The sequence below is a fragment of the Semicossyphus pulcher genome, unplaced genomic scaffold (genome assembly GCF_022749685.1).
Source record: "Semicossyphus pulcher isolate SPU_LCO1_2020_fin unplaced genomic scaffold, fSemPul1.0.p SCAF_16, whole genome shotgun sequence".
NCBI classification, from domain to species: Eukaryota; Metazoa; Chordata; class Actinopteri; order Labriformes; family Labridae; genus Semicossyphus; species Semicossyphus pulcher.
In genome coordinates, this window is record NW_027211670.1 from 12,345,904 (window position 1) to 12,364,968 (window position 19,065).

The following is a 19,065-nucleotide window of genomic DNA, read 5'->3' on the forward strand; positions in this document are numbered from 1 at the left end:
ATTTTAGACATCCTCGTGTTCCCGGCCGGGCCTAACCTATTCCAGGGTTCCAGATAAAGCGCGGCAGGTATTTGGAATAATTTTTCCATGGGCCTGGCCCGGAAGATAAAACAAGAGATATATTTGTAATGCGTGTGCCGGTATCCCATTTCAAAGAGAAAGCCCATTGGAATCCAGCCCCGGGCTTATTGTTATTTGCCTGAGATGGAACAGACAACTTTTTTCTGTCGGCAGGACGGTGCCCCATCACTCTCTGACGACATTACGGAGTGTGTAGCGTGGTGTGGGGTGTTTGTGTGTGCGTCTTTACTTTCAAAGAGATGCTACACGTGAGACTGGGATGTCATTTCCCAATGACATGCCCCCTATCCTTGTTTGACGAAAGGCAATCTTGGCAGAAAACCCCAGAAAAAAACGTTTTAAAATCATACCAAAAGAAAATGTAACACTGTGTATTAGAACGGTTCTGTTAACACAGCTTTTCAGCAACCTGTTTATCCAAACTGTTAGCGGGTGACTATTACCATAACAGTGCGCTTTTCACACCTCATTCTATCTGTGGCCACAATCTGATTTTGTGCTATTCATGGTGTGAGTAGTTTTCCATACAACAGTAAGACACAGTAGAAGGAGTCAGTTGCTTTGATGAGGAGTTTGAGCTCTGCAGCCCGTCACCTGCAGCTCCTCATCTAACAGCTCGTTCCTGTTCCATTACTCCATGCAATATTTAACCATGATCTGCTGTCAGTAAATTCTGTCAAGGATATCTTGCAGATGCACATTTGTTGAACAATCAGAGCTAGTGCTAACAACTGAGAAAAAATACAAGAGGTTTCCGACGTTTGCTTCACAATAAAAACCACCCGTGTTTCTTGCTAGTTGAATGCGTTCAATGTGAACTAGCATCAGCAGTTAATGTTCAGTTTGCATCAGCAGTAATACAGCTCTGATACAGTAACAAGGACAGTGAACAATAGAAAGTCAGGCTGGTGTCAGGTAGATACAATAACAAATGGCACTATTACGTAGAGAGGGGATAGAAACCGGGGAAGACAGGCAGGGCAGTGCATCTCGAGTTTGGAGGCTGCACTTTCAATAGGAAGTTGAGTGATATCCAGTCTTCGATTTTCTGGAAGTAGTCAAACAGCTGTTGTGAAGACAAAAGGCTGTGGCATTTTACCGTCATTGCAAATCAGTAAAATTAGATTTTGTTTTTTCTAAAAGGGGACTCAGTGGGAGAATGTAAATTAAGAAAAGAAGAGGCTCCAGAATAGTGCCCTGAGGAACCCCACAGATGTAGGGCACCGATGAGAAAAAAAAGCACTCTAACATCAAATCTTCTTTTTTTCAGGTATGACTTCAATCAATCAATTTAGTTCAATTTAGTTCTGTTCCTTAAATCCCAACCCATTGTTCATGCCTGGCAATAAGTGACTTGTGATCAACCATATCGTATGTGGCACTACGGTCTAAAATAGCACAGCACTGTGAGCTGGGATTCCTTTAACTGAAAAACTGGTTATCTGATATTTTCACATCACAGATGACTGAGAATTTCAGTAATGGTCTTGGATATCTCTCCTGTATACAGAGGTAATTATAGAATGCTAATATATTTATTAACCAAAGGTAGCATGAAAAAAGGGTCTGATTTAATGACAATCTTGAGGATTATAATGACAAACATATCCAAACTTTTTGGAAGACACATTAAAACTCTTCATTTCACTATAACAATCAGTCAAACATTTGAACTAAATGAGAAATGACGCAAGAAGTTGGTTTGAGAAGTTTTAGGAATGACACAAACCAGACATGTCTCCCATATCATCAACACCTTAACCATCTTGAAGGCATTGCGTTTGGAACAAGACAACCACTGCAACAATAAATGACCAGAGATCAAAGCACAAAACACATCACACGCACAGTCTATGTCCCACAATTTACTACGCTTTTACCAGGTTTGGGAAACAGGAAGCAATTGTTCAGGGAAACCAAAGTCTCTACCAAAAGCCAGACTCCATGTTTGGCCCCCAATCAATCCCACATCAAATACACTCAGCCTGCTAGAGTAAGACTGCATCAGCCTGACAAACAATCAACACCCCCAAGCTGCAAACACACATTCACATGGCATCCTCTTTATTACTGTAGGTTATATCAGCCTGTTTACATAAACAGTTTATTCCTCCAGACAGTGAGTCACATGTAAACAAGGACTACATATAAAATAGGCAGACAGAGTCTAGACGATAACTTTGTGTTTGAGTAAAAGTCGAAATGGAAAGGTGTGATTTAAGAAAATGTTAAAGGAAATTGTTTGTTACTGCATCACAGAATTTCTGAGATTTTTGTGCAAGCTTAAAGGCAGCCACAAATATGCACATAACAGCTCATAAGAGTACACATAGCAGCTCATAACAGGGGTGTGCTGAGGGAAATCTCAGAAACACTTCAAAGTAAATCAGCAAACTGACAGCAGAGTGGAAAAAGTTGCTAAGTCTGATGACTCCCAGTTGATGTTGCAACATAAAATAACACGGTCAGAGCTGTAAGAAAGGATGAATCCAGCCAATCTACTGTCATCTGTATAAAGAAATCACACACACAGTCATGGAAACACGCATATCTGACTCAACTGTCAATTAAATTAGATTCCAAAATTTCAGTCTGAATATTTTGGTTAGCTTACAATTAAATTATCTACAGTTACTAAACACCGGTACCATTCAGGTGGTTCTATTTTATCTGGATGGGATTCATGTTTTCCTCTTCCTCACCATCTCAAGTTGATTTTCTTTGATTGGGACTCATTTTCTTTAGGATGTCCTGGAACTGGTCAAACAGTTCTTGTAAAGACTAATGGCTGTGGCATTTGTTGCGTGAGATATAGCTGGGTATCATCCGCAAAGCAATGGAATGAGATGCGCTTTTTCCTTAATTAGGAGAACCTAGTGGGAGCATGTACAAAAAAGAAGAGAAGAGGCCCCAGAATGGATCCCTGAGGAACTCCACAGACGTACAATGCAGATTCTATTTTCCAGGTATGACTTGATCCAATTTAGTGTTCTTTGCTGTCACATTGTGTTGTCGCTCATCTGTTTTTCTTTTTCCTCTCTTGTCTCGCTCTCACACACACAACACCGCTGCTTGTCATTTGCAGTTTTATTATTAAGCCCAACTGACCATTGTAGTAGAAGTTGAGACAAATGTGAACCTGCATGTGAGCATAAAAACATCTTGGCTGAAGCGTATTGCTTCTATAAATACAGATAACATTAATCTAAGCTATAAACAATGGAAAATTTCTTTACAACACGCACGCTCGAATAGGTACAACGCTGCATGGTTTGTTGCCTAGTGGGGACCTACAGGCATGTGTTTATGTGTGTGTGCATGTGAGTGTGTAGGTGCCAGCAAAAGATGTGGATGAAGGAAGGATACATTTTACAATAACGCTGCCAAAATCAGTACATTCTTTCTTGACTCCTACGTCCTGATGTTTTCCATCTTTTCCTTTCTTCTCCTTTCCTACCTTTCTGCTTCATCCTAGGCCACCCCATCCCAACGTGTCACAAGAACTGCTGACAGGACCCCCCCTCTTTACAAACTCCTCACCAGGGGCTAGTTTACTACCATGAGAACACATACATCTCTGCTGCACGTTAGCGTGTGTCTAATCGTGTTTATTACACGCAGGCACAGACGACCGTTCGTATTAGCTGACATGTATTGCACTGGTCGTCTGCTCAGGTCAAGTCCCATAAAATAAACAAAGAAGTGGAGGTGGCTAGATGGATAGAGAAAAAGGCAAAGAGCGGCACCAGAAGGACAGTGCTCGCTAAAAACAGGGTGGTGGGGGTCAGAGAGGCAGACAGTGAGAGAGGAGAAAGTTGCACACACACACACACACACACACACACACACACAGACAGAGTACGTTGGCTGCTCTAAATGTGGCTTGTAGAAGGAAATTCTGAAATCTGAGTCTTGGCACCAGACAGGCTGGAAGCAGGCAGGCTGCTGGACGCACAGAGAGAGAGAGAGAGAGAGGGAGAGAGAGAGGGATGGGGGCAGTATTACTAGAATTCATATAGCAGTCCCCTCTGTTTGGCTCTTATCAGCTTATAGGCATAGCAACACAACAAATGCAGAAACACACTCACGCTCACATATTAAAACATACGCCTGCATACTGTGTACAGATTTCGGAAGATTTTATAGCCAAGAGGACACTCTTCAGGGTCTTATTTTAAGGATGAGATTTTATTGGAGGATGTATCAGGTGTGTGCATGAGTGTGTAAACGTTTCAGCGCTTCACATTTGCTAAAAACATCCCCTTTTCACTGTTTCCCTGAGGGGTCCAGACAGAGGGATGCGGATGGATGATCCTACCAGATGTGCGCTGGAAACTTGCCTTGGAAGCAATGTACCTGATCAGCAAGATTGTTGACATGGACTGTGGTGTTCAAATGATGTTCTTTTGATAACGCGCAGCCTCGTAAGTGCTGAGAAAACACTACAGAGTCTGTTGCACCACAGGCAGCAGACAGTACAGCTGATACCAGACGGGATAAAGCCAGATTTACAGCATTTACGAGATGTTTTTCAACTGTTGAGTCACCCAGTTTTGGTAATTTGCTGTCCACTGGAGAATCAGCTTCCTCTTTTTAAGCTGGGTGAGAAAGTGCCCTGCATATTGTCGTAGTCTAAAGTGATATTATTTGTCTTTGTTGGTTTAAAGTGACTCAGGCTTTCCTGACCGTTCTCGTTTTCATATAAAGATCCCACAACACTTCTTGATTGTAATACGTCTGTGCTTAACATCTTTGGTACCCGGGTTCCTTCACATCTGCTGTTAGTCACACTTAGTCAAAAAGTAAGTGAAGTGGAAAACCCTGTAGGCATTCTGCTTTTACTTTTAACTCACACGTGACTCACTTTGAAGTGCGAGCTGTAAGCGTAATTGGGGAGTCAGAACAAACCGCGGACACCAGGTACATCCAATGCCATACTGCATGTTCCCACCGCTCTTTATCTCTCTCCTATTTTCATAGCCTTTTTTCCGTCTCTCCTTTTATCTTGTCCTCTTCTCACTCTCTCTCCATCTCCCTTGGGAGAACGGCAGAGAAAGAGTGGGCGGTCCGCTGTATGTTTAACCTTTGAAGTGTTCCCGCTGGGCCGAGCAAGGCCTGCCACCTGTTGGCTCTGTGTGTGTGCATGTGCTGTGTGTGTGCACGCAGAGGTAAATCTCTCTAATTTTGATGAGCAGAGACAACAGCGGAGTCACCATGGGGATGTGGCGGCGGGCAGCGGCCGACGTTCTCATGAGGGGGGGGTTTAAGGTGGGATCACACTGACACAAACATACACACAACCCCTCCTCTGTCAGAGGCTTGGTGACACCATGTCTCCCACGGCGATCGTGGGCCCAGCCTGGGTGGCTCCAGGCCTTCTGTGTGTCTCTCAGTGTGTATGTGTGTGTGTGTGTGTGTGACACCAAAGGGGTCCCTGCCTGGGCCGCCATATGCCACCCACCCAGCCAGGGAGAGGAGAGGGGCGGGGGCGACCCCTGGCCACTGAAGCCACCAGTTGGCCCATTCTCTCAGTCACACGCCGGCCGGGCGCCATGTTTAAAGTCCCACGGCTGTTTATCGGGGATGGAGATGGAGGGAGGTGGCGGGGTGGGGGGTTGATCTCCTGACTGTGATAAATCCTTTGTAAAAAGGATAACGTGAATGCCCTAACATAAACATGTACTCTCCTGATAGGATGAATAGAGAGTGGACAGGGTGATAGTAGATTATCAATGAACTTAATGTATTTGACATATGAGAAATACAGGAAAAGCAGCAGTTAATGCCCATGTCCTTTGGGTTTGGGCCCCATTGAGTAATTTGTATTTCCTATGGAGGGAGACACACCATAAGGCACATGGGAAAGTTCTCTGACAGAGTTTAGATACTCGATCTAGATGGATGAAACATGGAATGAGATCCCCGACGAGCTCGCTGCACCCAAATCTGGACACTCGCTGATTCACACAGGAAGAGGTCAGGTGGAGGCGGGTATGTCAACCAGATGCTGTGATGAGTGACAGATGACAGCAGCACAGAAAGACGCAGTTTGACGGAACTTTTTATTCGAGTCATGTTAGCCATGATTCCTCATTTAAGAAGGGAGGTCGGTCAGTTTGATGGAGACAGACAAAGATTTCCAGAAGTGGCTCAGTGGTGGAGTCGGTCGTCTCTCAATTGGAAGGTTAGGGGGTTCGATCCCTGACTGCTACAGTCACATGTCGAACTGTCTTTGGGCAAGACACTGAACCCCAAATTGCTCCAGAAGGCGTAGCCGTCGGGTATGAATGTGCATGGATACTGATTGGAGATTTGAAGCCTTTGCCACCAGTGTGTGAATGAGTGGATGAATGTGACATGTAGTGTCAAAGTGCTTTGAGTGGTCGGAGTACTTGAAAAGGGCTATATAAGGACAGCCCATTTACCATATATGGGCAGAGAGAGTGGGGATAACCTGCAGGAAAGGGCCAAAGGTGCGGCTGCGTTGAGGACTGAGCCTTTAGACATGGGGCGCACCCTAACCTAACCTAAGCTAACCCTAACCCTACATTGTGAACGATGTTTTGAGAAGAAAGAAGTTCACATTCTGCTGCGATAGTTGTTTGTTTCGGGGTCCACAGGGACGCCACTCAGGAGTCCTTCTAAGTGAAATATGTTGGTATGATGAGGGTTAACTCTTGTATTGAGGGGGAAGCATTGTTGACTGATCGAGTTTGAAGTGGGAAAAGAAAATCAAAAATAAGAAAAGAGAAAGAATTCCTCCTCACTGGCCCTCACAGCTCCTCTGCTCCTCTGTGCGCCGCCGTGGTTGCGGAGGTCTATTCTACCTGGGCTTCCTATCTCAATCTGCTAACCATTTTCCGAGACTACTTTCAAACCACAAGCCTCCTGGGTCCCCAGCTGATTTTCTTTCTGCCTCTGACCCTGAACGCAACCCTCTCACACACACACACACACACACAAACACTCACACTCATAGAAAGTGGGCAGAGGGGTGCCTTGGTTGTCTTTTATCAGCTTATAAGCAACACATGGAGCCACGCTAACCCTCTGATCCTCTGGCTGTCTCTGCACACGAACACAAGGAAACACACACAGACGCACAACATTCACTGAATTTTTTTCTCCCAAACTCTTTATTTCCTTACTTTTCCCTCTCGTCTCTCTTTCCAACTCCGGAGTCCAGTTTTCAGAGCTCTTCATCACTCACTCTCGCTGTCTCTCTTCATCATATTTTCAATCCGTCTTTTCATCCACTTCAGTCTCAATCATTCTCACTCTCTCCTCCTCCTCCTCCTTCTCCTCCCACCTCCTCTTTTTACCTATTTAAGTCTTCTTTGACATCCCACTTTTTTCCCCCTCCACCTCCTCTACTCCCTCTCCTACTTCTCCCTTTCAGTCTGCCTCCCCCCCGTCTCTCTGTGTCTGTGTGCTGAGTTGAGGTTTGGAGTGGAAACCAGAGTATCAAGTCGGAGACACACAGGACAAGAGGGAGCCAGCCTCATAAATCTCCCTTAGTGCAGCCCGCAGCATCCAGAGTCAGGAACACAGTGTGTGAGTGTGTGCTAATATTTGTGTGTTTGTGTGCATGGTCATTTTGCAAAAACAATACATGTGCATGTGTGCATTTGTGAGCTTAATCAACCTAATTTATGTGATTGCATGTATTTGTGAACGGGCGCGCATGTAGGTGGGTATATTTGTGTCTGTGTTTACATGTGTGTGTATATGTGCGTAAGAAGGAATAACCCAGGGTCTATCCAAATACAGAGAGGTAAGCAGAAACTCTGCTCCCTCATGTGAACTGGAAACTATAGCCGCTCATCAGGCCAGCAACCCTGCCTTAACAAATTAATACTGCAGGCCAAGAAGCAGTCAAAGTGCAAACCTAACAGGACACCCGAAAAAGAGAATACAAAGTTTTCTAATAGTTTCATCAAACATCAAAGACTTTTATTGTTTCAGAGAATCTCACTCAAGGTCCAATAGCTGTTGTGAAGCTTTCAATCATTAAAGTAGACAATTTTTAGACCAAATTCAAGACGTGGATGTAGCGACCAATATGTCATCAATTGGTTTATAAACCCCCAATCAAAGCATCAAATCTGTTGGGTTTTTTTAAAGGAAATGACCATATTTGGACAATAGGGAGGGCCTGTGTCCTCTATCTGCCTTTTTTTTTGCGCTGGCAGCATCCACGGCCTCAATTTCAGAGCGCTTTTCATCGGCACCTACTGTTGCTAGGTTACGAAAGTTGTTTGGGGGCACTTCCGCTTCTCTTAGTAGTGACAGTTAAGTCTGTTTTAAATTGCTCTGCTTGCTTAAATATTTGCTTTTATTTAACGAAATTTTACAAAGAAAATATAAAAACAATGGAAAGGAATGGATGTCGTTAGTCCCGCCCCCTCTTGATATTAATTAGTCGGTGAGGGAGACATGACATTGACGAGCGCGGCAGTGTTCCAAAAGTTGAACTATTTTCAACTGAGAGCGGTGTGAGCGCAGCCACAAAAAACAGGTGATGGCGAGAGCGCTTTTGCGCTTAGGACGCTAAGCGCTGAAAACGCTGGACTGCATTGGTTTTCGATAGGCGCTTCCTGTGCAAAAAACGCTGTCAGTGGACACAGGCCCTGACAAGTTTGCAAGGTAGAAACTTGAAAAATCACATTGTTAAAGTAAACCCTGCTTTAGTATTGATTTAAATTTTGACCATAATTTCCTAAATGAAGTTCGTTCTGTTTTAAAGAACACTTGAACATAGCGCTTGAGACCATAAACCCAGAACCAAAATGTTTACGCGGGTAATAAATCAGCTGAGAAGTAGGGTCACTTTCCAGTCAAACAATTGGACTTTTTTATGGCCACCAGCGCGGTCGCCCCCTTCTGGCCATCAGACAGAATTTAGGTTTAATGCTCTTCCACATTGGCTTCACTTTGGAAAGTCCATTTTTATATGCAGTCTATGATTTAGAGCCCATTTATTTTCTTAAATATAAACTGCAAGTATTGCATATACTTTATAATCTTGAACTATGTCATGTGTTCTTCACTTTGGCTCCTGGCCTTCTGTGTGTCAAAGGCTTTCAGTCTGTAATACATTCTAAGACTGATGTAATTTTAAATCAGCTACAAAGCAAAAGTAAAATGTCAGACATGTCAGTACAAGCAGGAATCAGGCCCATTCCTCTGTGATCTTTCACCGTACGTTCGGATCAGAATTTCTAAAGAGAGAAATTATTGCGATCTATAACCTCCTCGTTTGTCCGTCTCGTTTGAACTGACAGTTCTCAGGCGCAGACGAAAGGAAAACTCTGAGGAGAGGATGAAAAAGAAAAGAGCCGGGAATATTAAATCAAATTAGAACCAAATGAGGCGAGTGGCAAACTGTCCAAAACCACTTTACACCCGGGCCCCTTGAGCATTGCCCTCCTTTTTCCACCCAGACTTTGGTGATTTCTTTATGTTCTTTTTTATGCTCTTTGAGCATGGTTCATACGGATTAGCACTTAGTAACCCCTACTCCCCCCTTACACACCCAACTCAACACAATGCTAACTATTACAATGTGTGTTTGCTCATGAGCATGAATATCAAGGACGAAATCAGAGGTGCAGAGTTTCTACCTTTCCGTTTGTGTATTTGGGTGTGTGTTAGCATATCGATTAGGGAAAGAAATGTCTGGTTTCTTTCCTGACATCTGAGTTAAGACGTCATCCAAAGAGTGCTGTCAAAACCACACGCATTACAATCAAACATTCCTTCAATTTCCAACTGGTTTAAGGTGCCGAATGCTGTATCACACGTTGATGTTATGAAGCAGTTGTGTATAGAGTTTCCTCTCCAGGCGTACTGCGGGGGAACTGTTCTGGGAAATAAAAACTGCTTGGCCGACATGCATGGCTGCCTCTCCATTGCACTCGGGGGTTTTCGGCGAATGACTGGAACCACCTCTCTGTCACCATGAGAGGATATGGAAATAAAGACATATTTACTGGCCCTCAGCTGGAGCAGAATCAGTGTCCCTTTATAGCTCTGGGTATTGACTCTCTGACTCTACTGGATGTCTCCACGTCACGCATAGGAAACAAGGAGGCAAATATTAGCACCGGGGGACACAAGCATACGTTAGGCTGAGAGTATTAGTTTGGATATTGAAGTGATGTTCTCATAATGTGAATAGCTCCCTGTGTGAAGTACAGTATCAGCAGCAGGCAGCGGTAATATCAAATCGGTTCTCAAACGGCTTTTAAGGAAGCAGAAGTCAGAATTGATTATATTCTGAATTTCCTCTGTAGAAATCTCACATTTTTACCCAATGACGTCACATATGTACATTGTAATATTAACACTAATTTCCTGGCCCAAAACGTGTCTTAGCAAGCAACATATTCCCTCTTATTTCCCCTTTAACACTCCCTCCACATCCTTCTCCTTTTTCTCCACTCATACCCCAGAGGCCATTTACTTTGATTACTAATAACAATAACACTGCCATTATCTTTTATTATCGCATTCTCCCCAGGCCCCTGCCAGCTCTCGCAGACTTTGATAAAGCTGCAAAACGCCTCCTGTTTCACGCTTGTATACGGGCTGCCTCGGCTCAGAATTCCCTTAATGGTCCCAGTTTGTTTGGGTATCTGACTGGAATCGACATAAACGGCAGTGGTCCACTAAATAGATAGTAAAGTGTTAAGTCATCTGAGACTGCTTTATTGCCGAGCGCTGCTGGGAGGTTTCCAGCTATATTGGTGAATAACCCTACATTTCCACATTTCACTTTCATTACAGGCGAGTGCATTCCTGTGAGTGCTTTCTTCAACTGCCTTTCAGCCTCTGTGTCAAGGCACAGAAGACTCACTAAGAATCGGATCGAAAACATTGGGAAAAACAAATAGGAAATAACGCATTAGTTATTCTCAATCGGTACTCCGTGTTACATGATTGTTTTTATTATGGCCTTGTTTTAAAAAATTGCAACTTAGCAATGAAAATTTGACCTGAACGTTGGGTTGGGCCTCAGTGAAACTAGGTGGGCCAAACAACGGGACATCTTGCTTAGAGAGACGACAGGAAGTGCTTTAAATGTCCAACAATTCCAAAAATGCAACTGACTCACGGGATGTTTCAATAGATGCTACAAGCACGCGAGTTTTCCTTCGGACCGCCTTGATGACTGTGCATTCCAGAGGAGCTGTGCCGGTCTTGTCGGAAGCCCGACCGACCTTGTTTCACCTCCCAGTAGCATGACTCAGCCCCCCAACCTCCAATCTCTCCTCCTGGGGTCCCTTGTTTATTATGTCACAAAAGGCCAGTCACACTCCTGTAACGGTGGCTCGCCCCGGGAGAAAGTCAGAATCCAGCTGTAGCCGAGCCCCCCCTCCTTCTCCCTCTCGTAAATGAGCATGTCCAATCTACCCACTGTGTTTCATTAAAACCAGACTACATCAACCAGGGCCTGAACTTTAAAGGCCAGGTCCCCCTCTTCAGCAACATGGGAGGAAAACACGGAGCTGTTAAAGTAAAGGACCTCACACTGCACATTGCGCTCCAAACGCTCATACACTTAACACCGCATTTCTTCTGGCGGACCACACAACGCAACATCAGTCCAAGACCACACAGTAGGTCTCGTAAGGCCGACAAAAGACCTTGTAAGACCTCACACTGGGCGTTAGCGTGATTCGATGGGACCTCGGAGAGACCAACACCTGTAGCTCCACAAACCGCAAAGTAAGTCTACTGAACAGCTACTGTAGTCCCGGCGCAGCAATTACAAACCTGGAAACTGTTTAGACCCGTGACTGTTTGGACATTTTTTACTTGACCAAATTAAGTGAGAAGGAAGTGTAAGATCCGCTTTAATCCAGGTCTATTTTCCCACAAGTCAGAGGAGTATAAAGGAAGAGCCAAGACTGCATAGCAGGAAGCTCAAGGGGGGATGCCAGATGGACGGACGGCAGGATGGATGGGTAGATAAACGAGCAGGGGCCAAGCAACAAGAGAGGAGACTGGGAAGGAGTCCCATGGGTGGGGACCGGGAAGCCAGCCCTCGTGATGGAAAGCTTTCAAACTCCTTTCATCAGCTGCCTGAGGACTGGAGCTTTACAAGAGCAAGATGAGCCGGCGCCACTGGAGCTGCTTGGCGCTCTTCAACGAAACCCAGACGCAGAGACAGAGCGGGAGCCTATCACCACTACGCCCACTCTCTGCCCACGCCCCAAACACCAGCCCCCAATCCTCTTCAACCTCAGTCTTGACTGTGTACACTGACACATCATACCAATGCCGGGTTGCAGTTTTTTCCCTCGTGTTAGGCGTTCCTATTTGGACTTCAGTTGCGATAATCAAAATAATCTCTAAATGATGCTTCTGATACAAGTTTATTAGGTCTCTTTGGACCTATAATCTTCACAGTTTGAGAACATTAATGCCTTAAAGATCGGTCTCAGGTTTAAGTATTGCATCTGCTTCCCGCCATTTTTCAAGAGGAAATAGAGAAGGCAAAGTGTACTCTCTATACCTTTGATTTTTCGGGATCATGTGATGTGATTGAGAGGATTATGAGATGTTCTTTTGTCTTACCAGTCCACGCTTAGAGATCGTCTCCTGTAGGATGAGGGTCTGTCTGAGGAGGCCTTCTCTGCCTTGGCCACACGCTCTTTGAGGGATAGACGATGGGTGAATTTGGAGATCCCCGACTCAGACCTTGGGTACGGAACAAGAACAAATGGGTCAGAATACAGCGGGCTGCTTGTCCCTTGTAATACATTATAGATTCTTGAACAGGAGTACAGGAGACTGTCTTGGTGGTCCACTGCATCCAGCGGCTCTTCATTTAGACAATGGCATACACAAAGAGACTGATATTTGTACTTTGTGTTGTTACGATACTGATACCAATACCGATACTGGTATCGATATCAGCGTCTGATACTGCCTTAAATTTGGTATTAGGTATTGGTGAGTGTGCCAGTCTATGTACCGATTGGATATAACTATTTCAACCCCCCCAAAATTCAACTTGTTTCAGGTAAATTATCATGTGACGATAACAAACAAAAGTGCTGTGCAAGCGAAGAAAGTTATGTGAGTCAAAGAGAGCCAAATGTAAGCCATCAGAGTACTTGATACCCTAACCCTAACCCTACTTGATATCAGCCAATACTCAAGTCTAGGTATCGATATTGTGAAGGAAACATGGTATGGGAACATCTCTATTTGTACTGTGGGTAAGTCATTTACATGAAAGTTTAATTTTCTATGCCAAAGACTAAGAATGTTTATCCAAGGTTGAACATTAATATCTCTCTCTTTCACCTCAAACTAAACTGAGTTTTGCAGAAACACTCAGTGGATATGTAAACCAAGAAGTTGATAAACTGTGTAACAATGCTGCTGCTCCCAGAGGAAACATTAAGTTTCAGGGAAAGCCGCATACTTCCTGCCTAATTTACTCCAAATCTTTTTCACAGAAAAAAAAAAGTGAAGTCACACACATTTTTAATCTCCTCTGCCAGGCTGCCAAAGTCCCAGTTCAACTTTTCCTTCAAAATTAAAAACAGGAAATGTAATATTTCTTCCTTCCTAGCCCGGGACACATTTGATGAGACTCAGCAATGCAATATTGCAGTGGTAACAGTGGGGACTAATCAAAATGTAATAATAAGCTCTATCAAAGAGCCAGGCGCACAGAGGAGCAGAGAGGAGTGTGTGATGTAGGGTTTCTCACAACTTATTAAGCAGAGGTTTTGAACGCAGCCAAAGTGAGAGTGTAACTTTCGGGTTAGTCGCAGCATTTAGACGAAAAATACAAAATGCATAATTTAAGTAATTTCCTTTGGTCCTGCATGAGCACTTTTTTTTAAATGACAGAACATTACATAAAATGATGCCCAAGCATTGTGTGGCAGTAATCTCACACACATGCTGTTTCCATTTCATTATGAAATGATAAAACGTTCCTAATAATGACTCATACACTTGCACACATACATAGAACTCCTCTCAACCTGAGCCAAAAAGCGTTTTAGTCTCCATGGTGAGCTCTGTTGGAGACAAACTGCAGGGATGGTTGGATGGAGGGGAGCAGGGACGACTGGGGTGCACCCTGCCACTCAAAAACAAAGCTTGTTTTTGCCATTACTGTCGTCAGTTTATGTGAGAGGCTGAAGAAATAACAGCTCACATAAGGCTTCGATAAAACGGGACTGATGAAATCGTACACAATAGTTCATGCTGTTAACTTTGATTACTGAACAGTGACATGGATGAATGACAGTGTGGTGATGCGTTCAGTTGCACCTAATTCAATTGCCAGAATGTCACATGCTCATATTTTGGCATTGGGATGAATTAGAAATCCATATGTTCTTGACAAAGAGGACAGAAGGTCTGAGAGTGTCCTGTCAAGTCGAATGCCTCCATGACTTGACGGGACACAGATCTGAGACAGTGATTACCCTAAAGAGATGGAATCGGACTTTTATTGCATCATGGACATTTCAGCGTTCCCATAAGTGGGGACGAAAGTATGCCTTGGAAATTGAACTGAAACCCTTTTTGGATGTTACAAATCCATGCCAGCTGAGCTTTCTGCTACCTAACTCAGAACATCCTGTCCTCTTTTTAAACTGATTTCAAAATAAATGTCTCGTAAAAAGATTGCCAACTATTTTTTATTTCATACCAGAATCCAGATTCTTGACAGGCACCATAAATCAACATTCATTCACTCGAAAGCGACAAACGAAGAGTACACTTACATATAACATGAACTACAATCAAAACCTACAGTATAAACAGGCTTTCTAAAGAATATTTCCAAGAAAACACTTTCTATCTGTCTAAAATTGGGCCTCAATTTGTTGTAGTAGAAACAGAACCCTGAAAATATTCTCAGTCTCTCCAGCAGTTCCTCGTCCGACCATCTGTTTCACTAGAAAGACGTCGTCATAAGCCGAGTTCTCATTCAAATGACCTCATGCTAGGGCTTATCTAGTAGAAAAACCCCCAGCCCGACCGCCTCCGTTCCCACTCCTACACCCTCAACTACTGTTTCCTGACCCTCCGCCAGCTTCTCCAAAGAGTCGGTTGACCTCGAGGACAATGAGGCATATTTTCCTGTATGAATCACACAAATGGGGTGTGGGATTTTAGTCAGATGGCAAAGCAACCCCTAATTGATGGTATTAAGTCGGGCTGGGCTTCTTCTTCTTCAAGGGCTTTTAATTGAATTAGTAGCACTGCCTTGTGCATGCCAGCTACTGCCAATGCTGATGTGTCTTTACATAAAACGCAGAGTTCACTGGTTTGATTCATAAATAGACTGCTGGAGCGATTGGTCGGGATCATCATTGGCTGTTGTAATTGCCGTGGTTTAAATAGATTTAATATGTTGGCCAATAGTTACATTAAGAGTTCCCGTAAAACTTCAAACAAACTTCTGGATCAAACGCATGACACGACACGACCGTAGGATAACGACTTCAATGCCATGAAAACACACAGGATCATGACTTCAAAGACACGGGGGCCAGTGGACATAGAAGAGGACTCAGGGAATCCCTTTGAGGGGTTTAGAGGAAAAATGGACATGCGGAGCAGGTGGGTCTCTGTGGAGGGGATCTGCTGGCAACTGGCTGCCTCTTGGCTTCCAGAGAGCCCCAAGCCTGGCTCCGCCCCCTGCAGCTGTCCCCGATAACATCACCACAGCAGGCACACTGCGATGATGCAATCCCCTTAGAGGCCTACTCAGGATATCCCGGTCGATTATCCTCTCATCAGAATTATATTTTGTCTTTCATTTTTCCTGGTGTTGATTACTGTTTAAGAAAATTTGTCAAAGCATTGATTGTTTTTCCTGATCAAACTAAGTCCTGCAGAGGATGTGTCAAATCCCTGAAATATTAACCGATCTTGATGCCATGGGATCCTTTGTATGGACAACAAATGTACATTTTAACTGACTCCATACCGCCACCAGGAGAGCGCACACATACGAGCCAACCAGTGGCATTTAGACGTACTGTAGAGACACCTGTGCATGTCATACTCCTGTCACTTCCCATCTCACACCTCAGCACCTTTTGCTCTCAATGAACACGGACAAAGGCAATTAAATCCTTTCAGACCAGGCAGAATTGATTCAGATCACCTGTTGAGCAATGTTGCACACTATGTGCACACAGCGCTGTCACCTCACAGCTAGAAGGTTCCAAAGAAGGCCTAAGAGAGCTTCCTGTGCATGCTTGGGTTCCCTCCAGGTACTCCGGCTTCCTCCAACTATCCAAAGACGTGCTCGTTCGGTACATTGGTGACTCTAGAATGTGAGTGTGAAAGGTTGTCTGTCTCTGTTAACAGCCCTGTGATTGACTGGTGATCAGTCCGGGGTGTAACCCCGCCTCTTGCCCAATGACAGCTGGGATTGGCTCCAGCCCCACCGCTACCCTGAACAGGATAAGCGGTATAGATAATGGATGGATAGATGGTCGCATTCTTCACAAATAAGACACTGAACTAAGATGGTTTACATAGTAAACATTACCTGAAAACATCAGTATGTTAGCTTGTCATTGTGAGCAAGGTGCTGCTCAGCATGCTAACGCTAGCTTTTAGCTAATAACCCTGTTGTTCCTGTTGAAGTCTCAGAAAGCTGCTATACTGGCTGTGATTTTTTAAACATGACCTACAACTATTTAAATCTTGATGTGAGCAATAGAAACAAAACATTTACAACGTTTATATTGGTAAAAGAAAAAAACTACAAAAACACCTCGCTGCAGTGTGACTTAGATTATGATCTTGCCAACGTTATTAACTTTCCCCAGTCCAGCAGCACAGGAGGGCTTTTGTCGACACTGAATGGCTTGTCTGGTGAGATGGAGAAACTTCTGACCTACGTGCTTCAAGCACACACGTTCGCACTGTCACTGCTAAGGATCGCTTTCCTGCAAACAACTCACCTCATGTCACTTTGCCTCTCTGTTCTGTAGCCATGGCAGCAATTAACTGTTCGGAGGTATTCATGTGCAGAGCAAACTCGGCGAAAGAACTGATTGTTCTCGCTCACAGTACATGAAGCTATCGGCTGTGAACTTTGACCCCGCTCACAGCCTCAGTAACCCACTGCTATTCGAGAGCAGAGTTAAGACTGCGTGGAATTCGAGCAAAACCACTACGGCTCAAAGATGTTGAGATACAGGAAGCGGCTGATATACACAGTATGTTTTGTTCTATAGGTGTTAATACTACATTGTAAATATTCATCAACTAGCCCCATTCTCCAGAATGTTAATTATTTTATTTATGGTTAGGGTTAAGTTCTTTCAAAGTGGTTTCTTTGTAAAAAGAGAAATAATACAACAGGCCTGCTCTGCAAAGGTTTTCAGATCATACAGAGGGTTTAGTGTGAGATGTGTTTATAAAGGGGATACCACTGAAACCATTAGAACGCTATGCACAACACAATCTATGTGGTCTGTCTGAGGCTGGGCTGCCCTTAACCACAGATCATACTCCAGATTACTAAGACAGAGACACTGTAGTGAATCATGAGCAGGACAGACAAATACCTGACCCTGTTTCAGCAATTATGGCTAATGGCTGCCGCCCTAAAACAACTATTTTGGATTGGAGGGAAAACAAAACTGTATGATTTCTTTCATCTCCGTCTCCGTCTCCTGCTACGGCTTCTCGTCCCTGCCAGTGAACTCTAATGCGCCACAAAGAATGTGGGCAGCAAAAACAGATACAAATGAAATGGATGCAGGCGCACATACAAAAACACAGTTTAATTCAGGAACATACCCCTCAATGTGTTTCATTAGGCAAACAAAAAGGCTTTCAGCGGTCCAATCATAAAAGAGCGCAGCCAAGCTATGAACATTGCTAATTAAAATGTGCTCAAAGAAAGCCTTGTTTTCCACTCGCCATCTCCATCCAAACCCATGTCTGCGTGTACGTCTCCCTACATGGCCGAGGCCGCTTTTATTTCACTTGGACTGAGGTCTCACCAATAAAACGTACTGATATTTCTTCAAGCTAACGAGCTTTTCCTTCATTTGTGATGCGATTACATGAACTTGAATTGCCCGAAGTGTCATTTTTAATCGTTTGGGTAAATAAATGAGAAGCAATATCACAGCCGTCTGTTGCATAATACCTGATTTAGTCTGGAACAAATGTAGCTGGATTACTTCAAAAACAAGTCAACACTGAACAAATGTAGTGATAAGAAGGATAACTTTCATAGTACCCATGGGTCCAAAGCAGAGAGGAGCTAGCTCATTGCCTTGAAAAATAAATGCCTCATCTTGAAGTGCTAATGAGCTAACCATAAGGCTTTGCCAAAGAAAGGACTCTGTTATCACCCTACGCACATCTCCTCATATGCTACCCATCCACCCACTACAGTAAACAGAGATATTTCCATCTTGGCTCCATCCCTTCATTTGTTACATTTCTGAGTCACACTCATCGTTTCGTCTTCAAACGTCTCCACTTCTATTCCTCTCTTACTCCTGTTTTCCACAGGATCGGCACATATAGCTCAAAATTCGTCAGGGAGACAAAAATGAAGTAGGAATTCGACGCCTTTTTTTACTTCATTTGGCTCCCTGTCGTGTTGGGTTTGATACCGTTCCCTCTGTGTCCCCCTGTGCGTTTGATGTGTGGCATAAGGCTGACTCAACACAGTGAGATATACCAATGATGGATCTGCAGTCAAATGAATCTTGAACGGAGCTGACAAGCGCATTGAAGCCAGCAAAGTATTAGAGACTGTAGCTGGAGTACCACACCGCTAAGAGGGAGGGGGCAAAGCAAGCCGTACCACAGGCAATTTTCTCTTTCCACTCACTTTCGGTCGGTTGGGATGAGATAATAATGTGATTCAGAGGAAACCGATCTGGGGTAATTTAATAGATATCATATTGGAAAGATGTGGTGACACCCAATTGAACATACAGCAGCAATATATTTCCAGCA

The 19,065-nt window shown here is 44.0% G+C and overlaps 1 protein-coding gene across 1 annotated transcript in view; it reads right to left on the reverse strand.

Annotated features, from left to right (window-relative positions):
- ankfn1b (ankyrin repeat and fibronectin type III domain containing 1b) overlaps window positions 1-19,065 on the reverse strand; it is a 123,763-nt gene that overhangs the window by 24,853 nt on the left and 79,845 nt on the right. Inside the window, exon 5 of the mRNA XM_069664960.1 lies at window positions 12,664-12,786. Coding sequence (XP_069521061.1) covers window positions 12,664-12,786 — 123 coding nt within the window. The remainder of the gene's footprint in view (window positions 1-12,663; window positions 12,787-19,065) is intronic.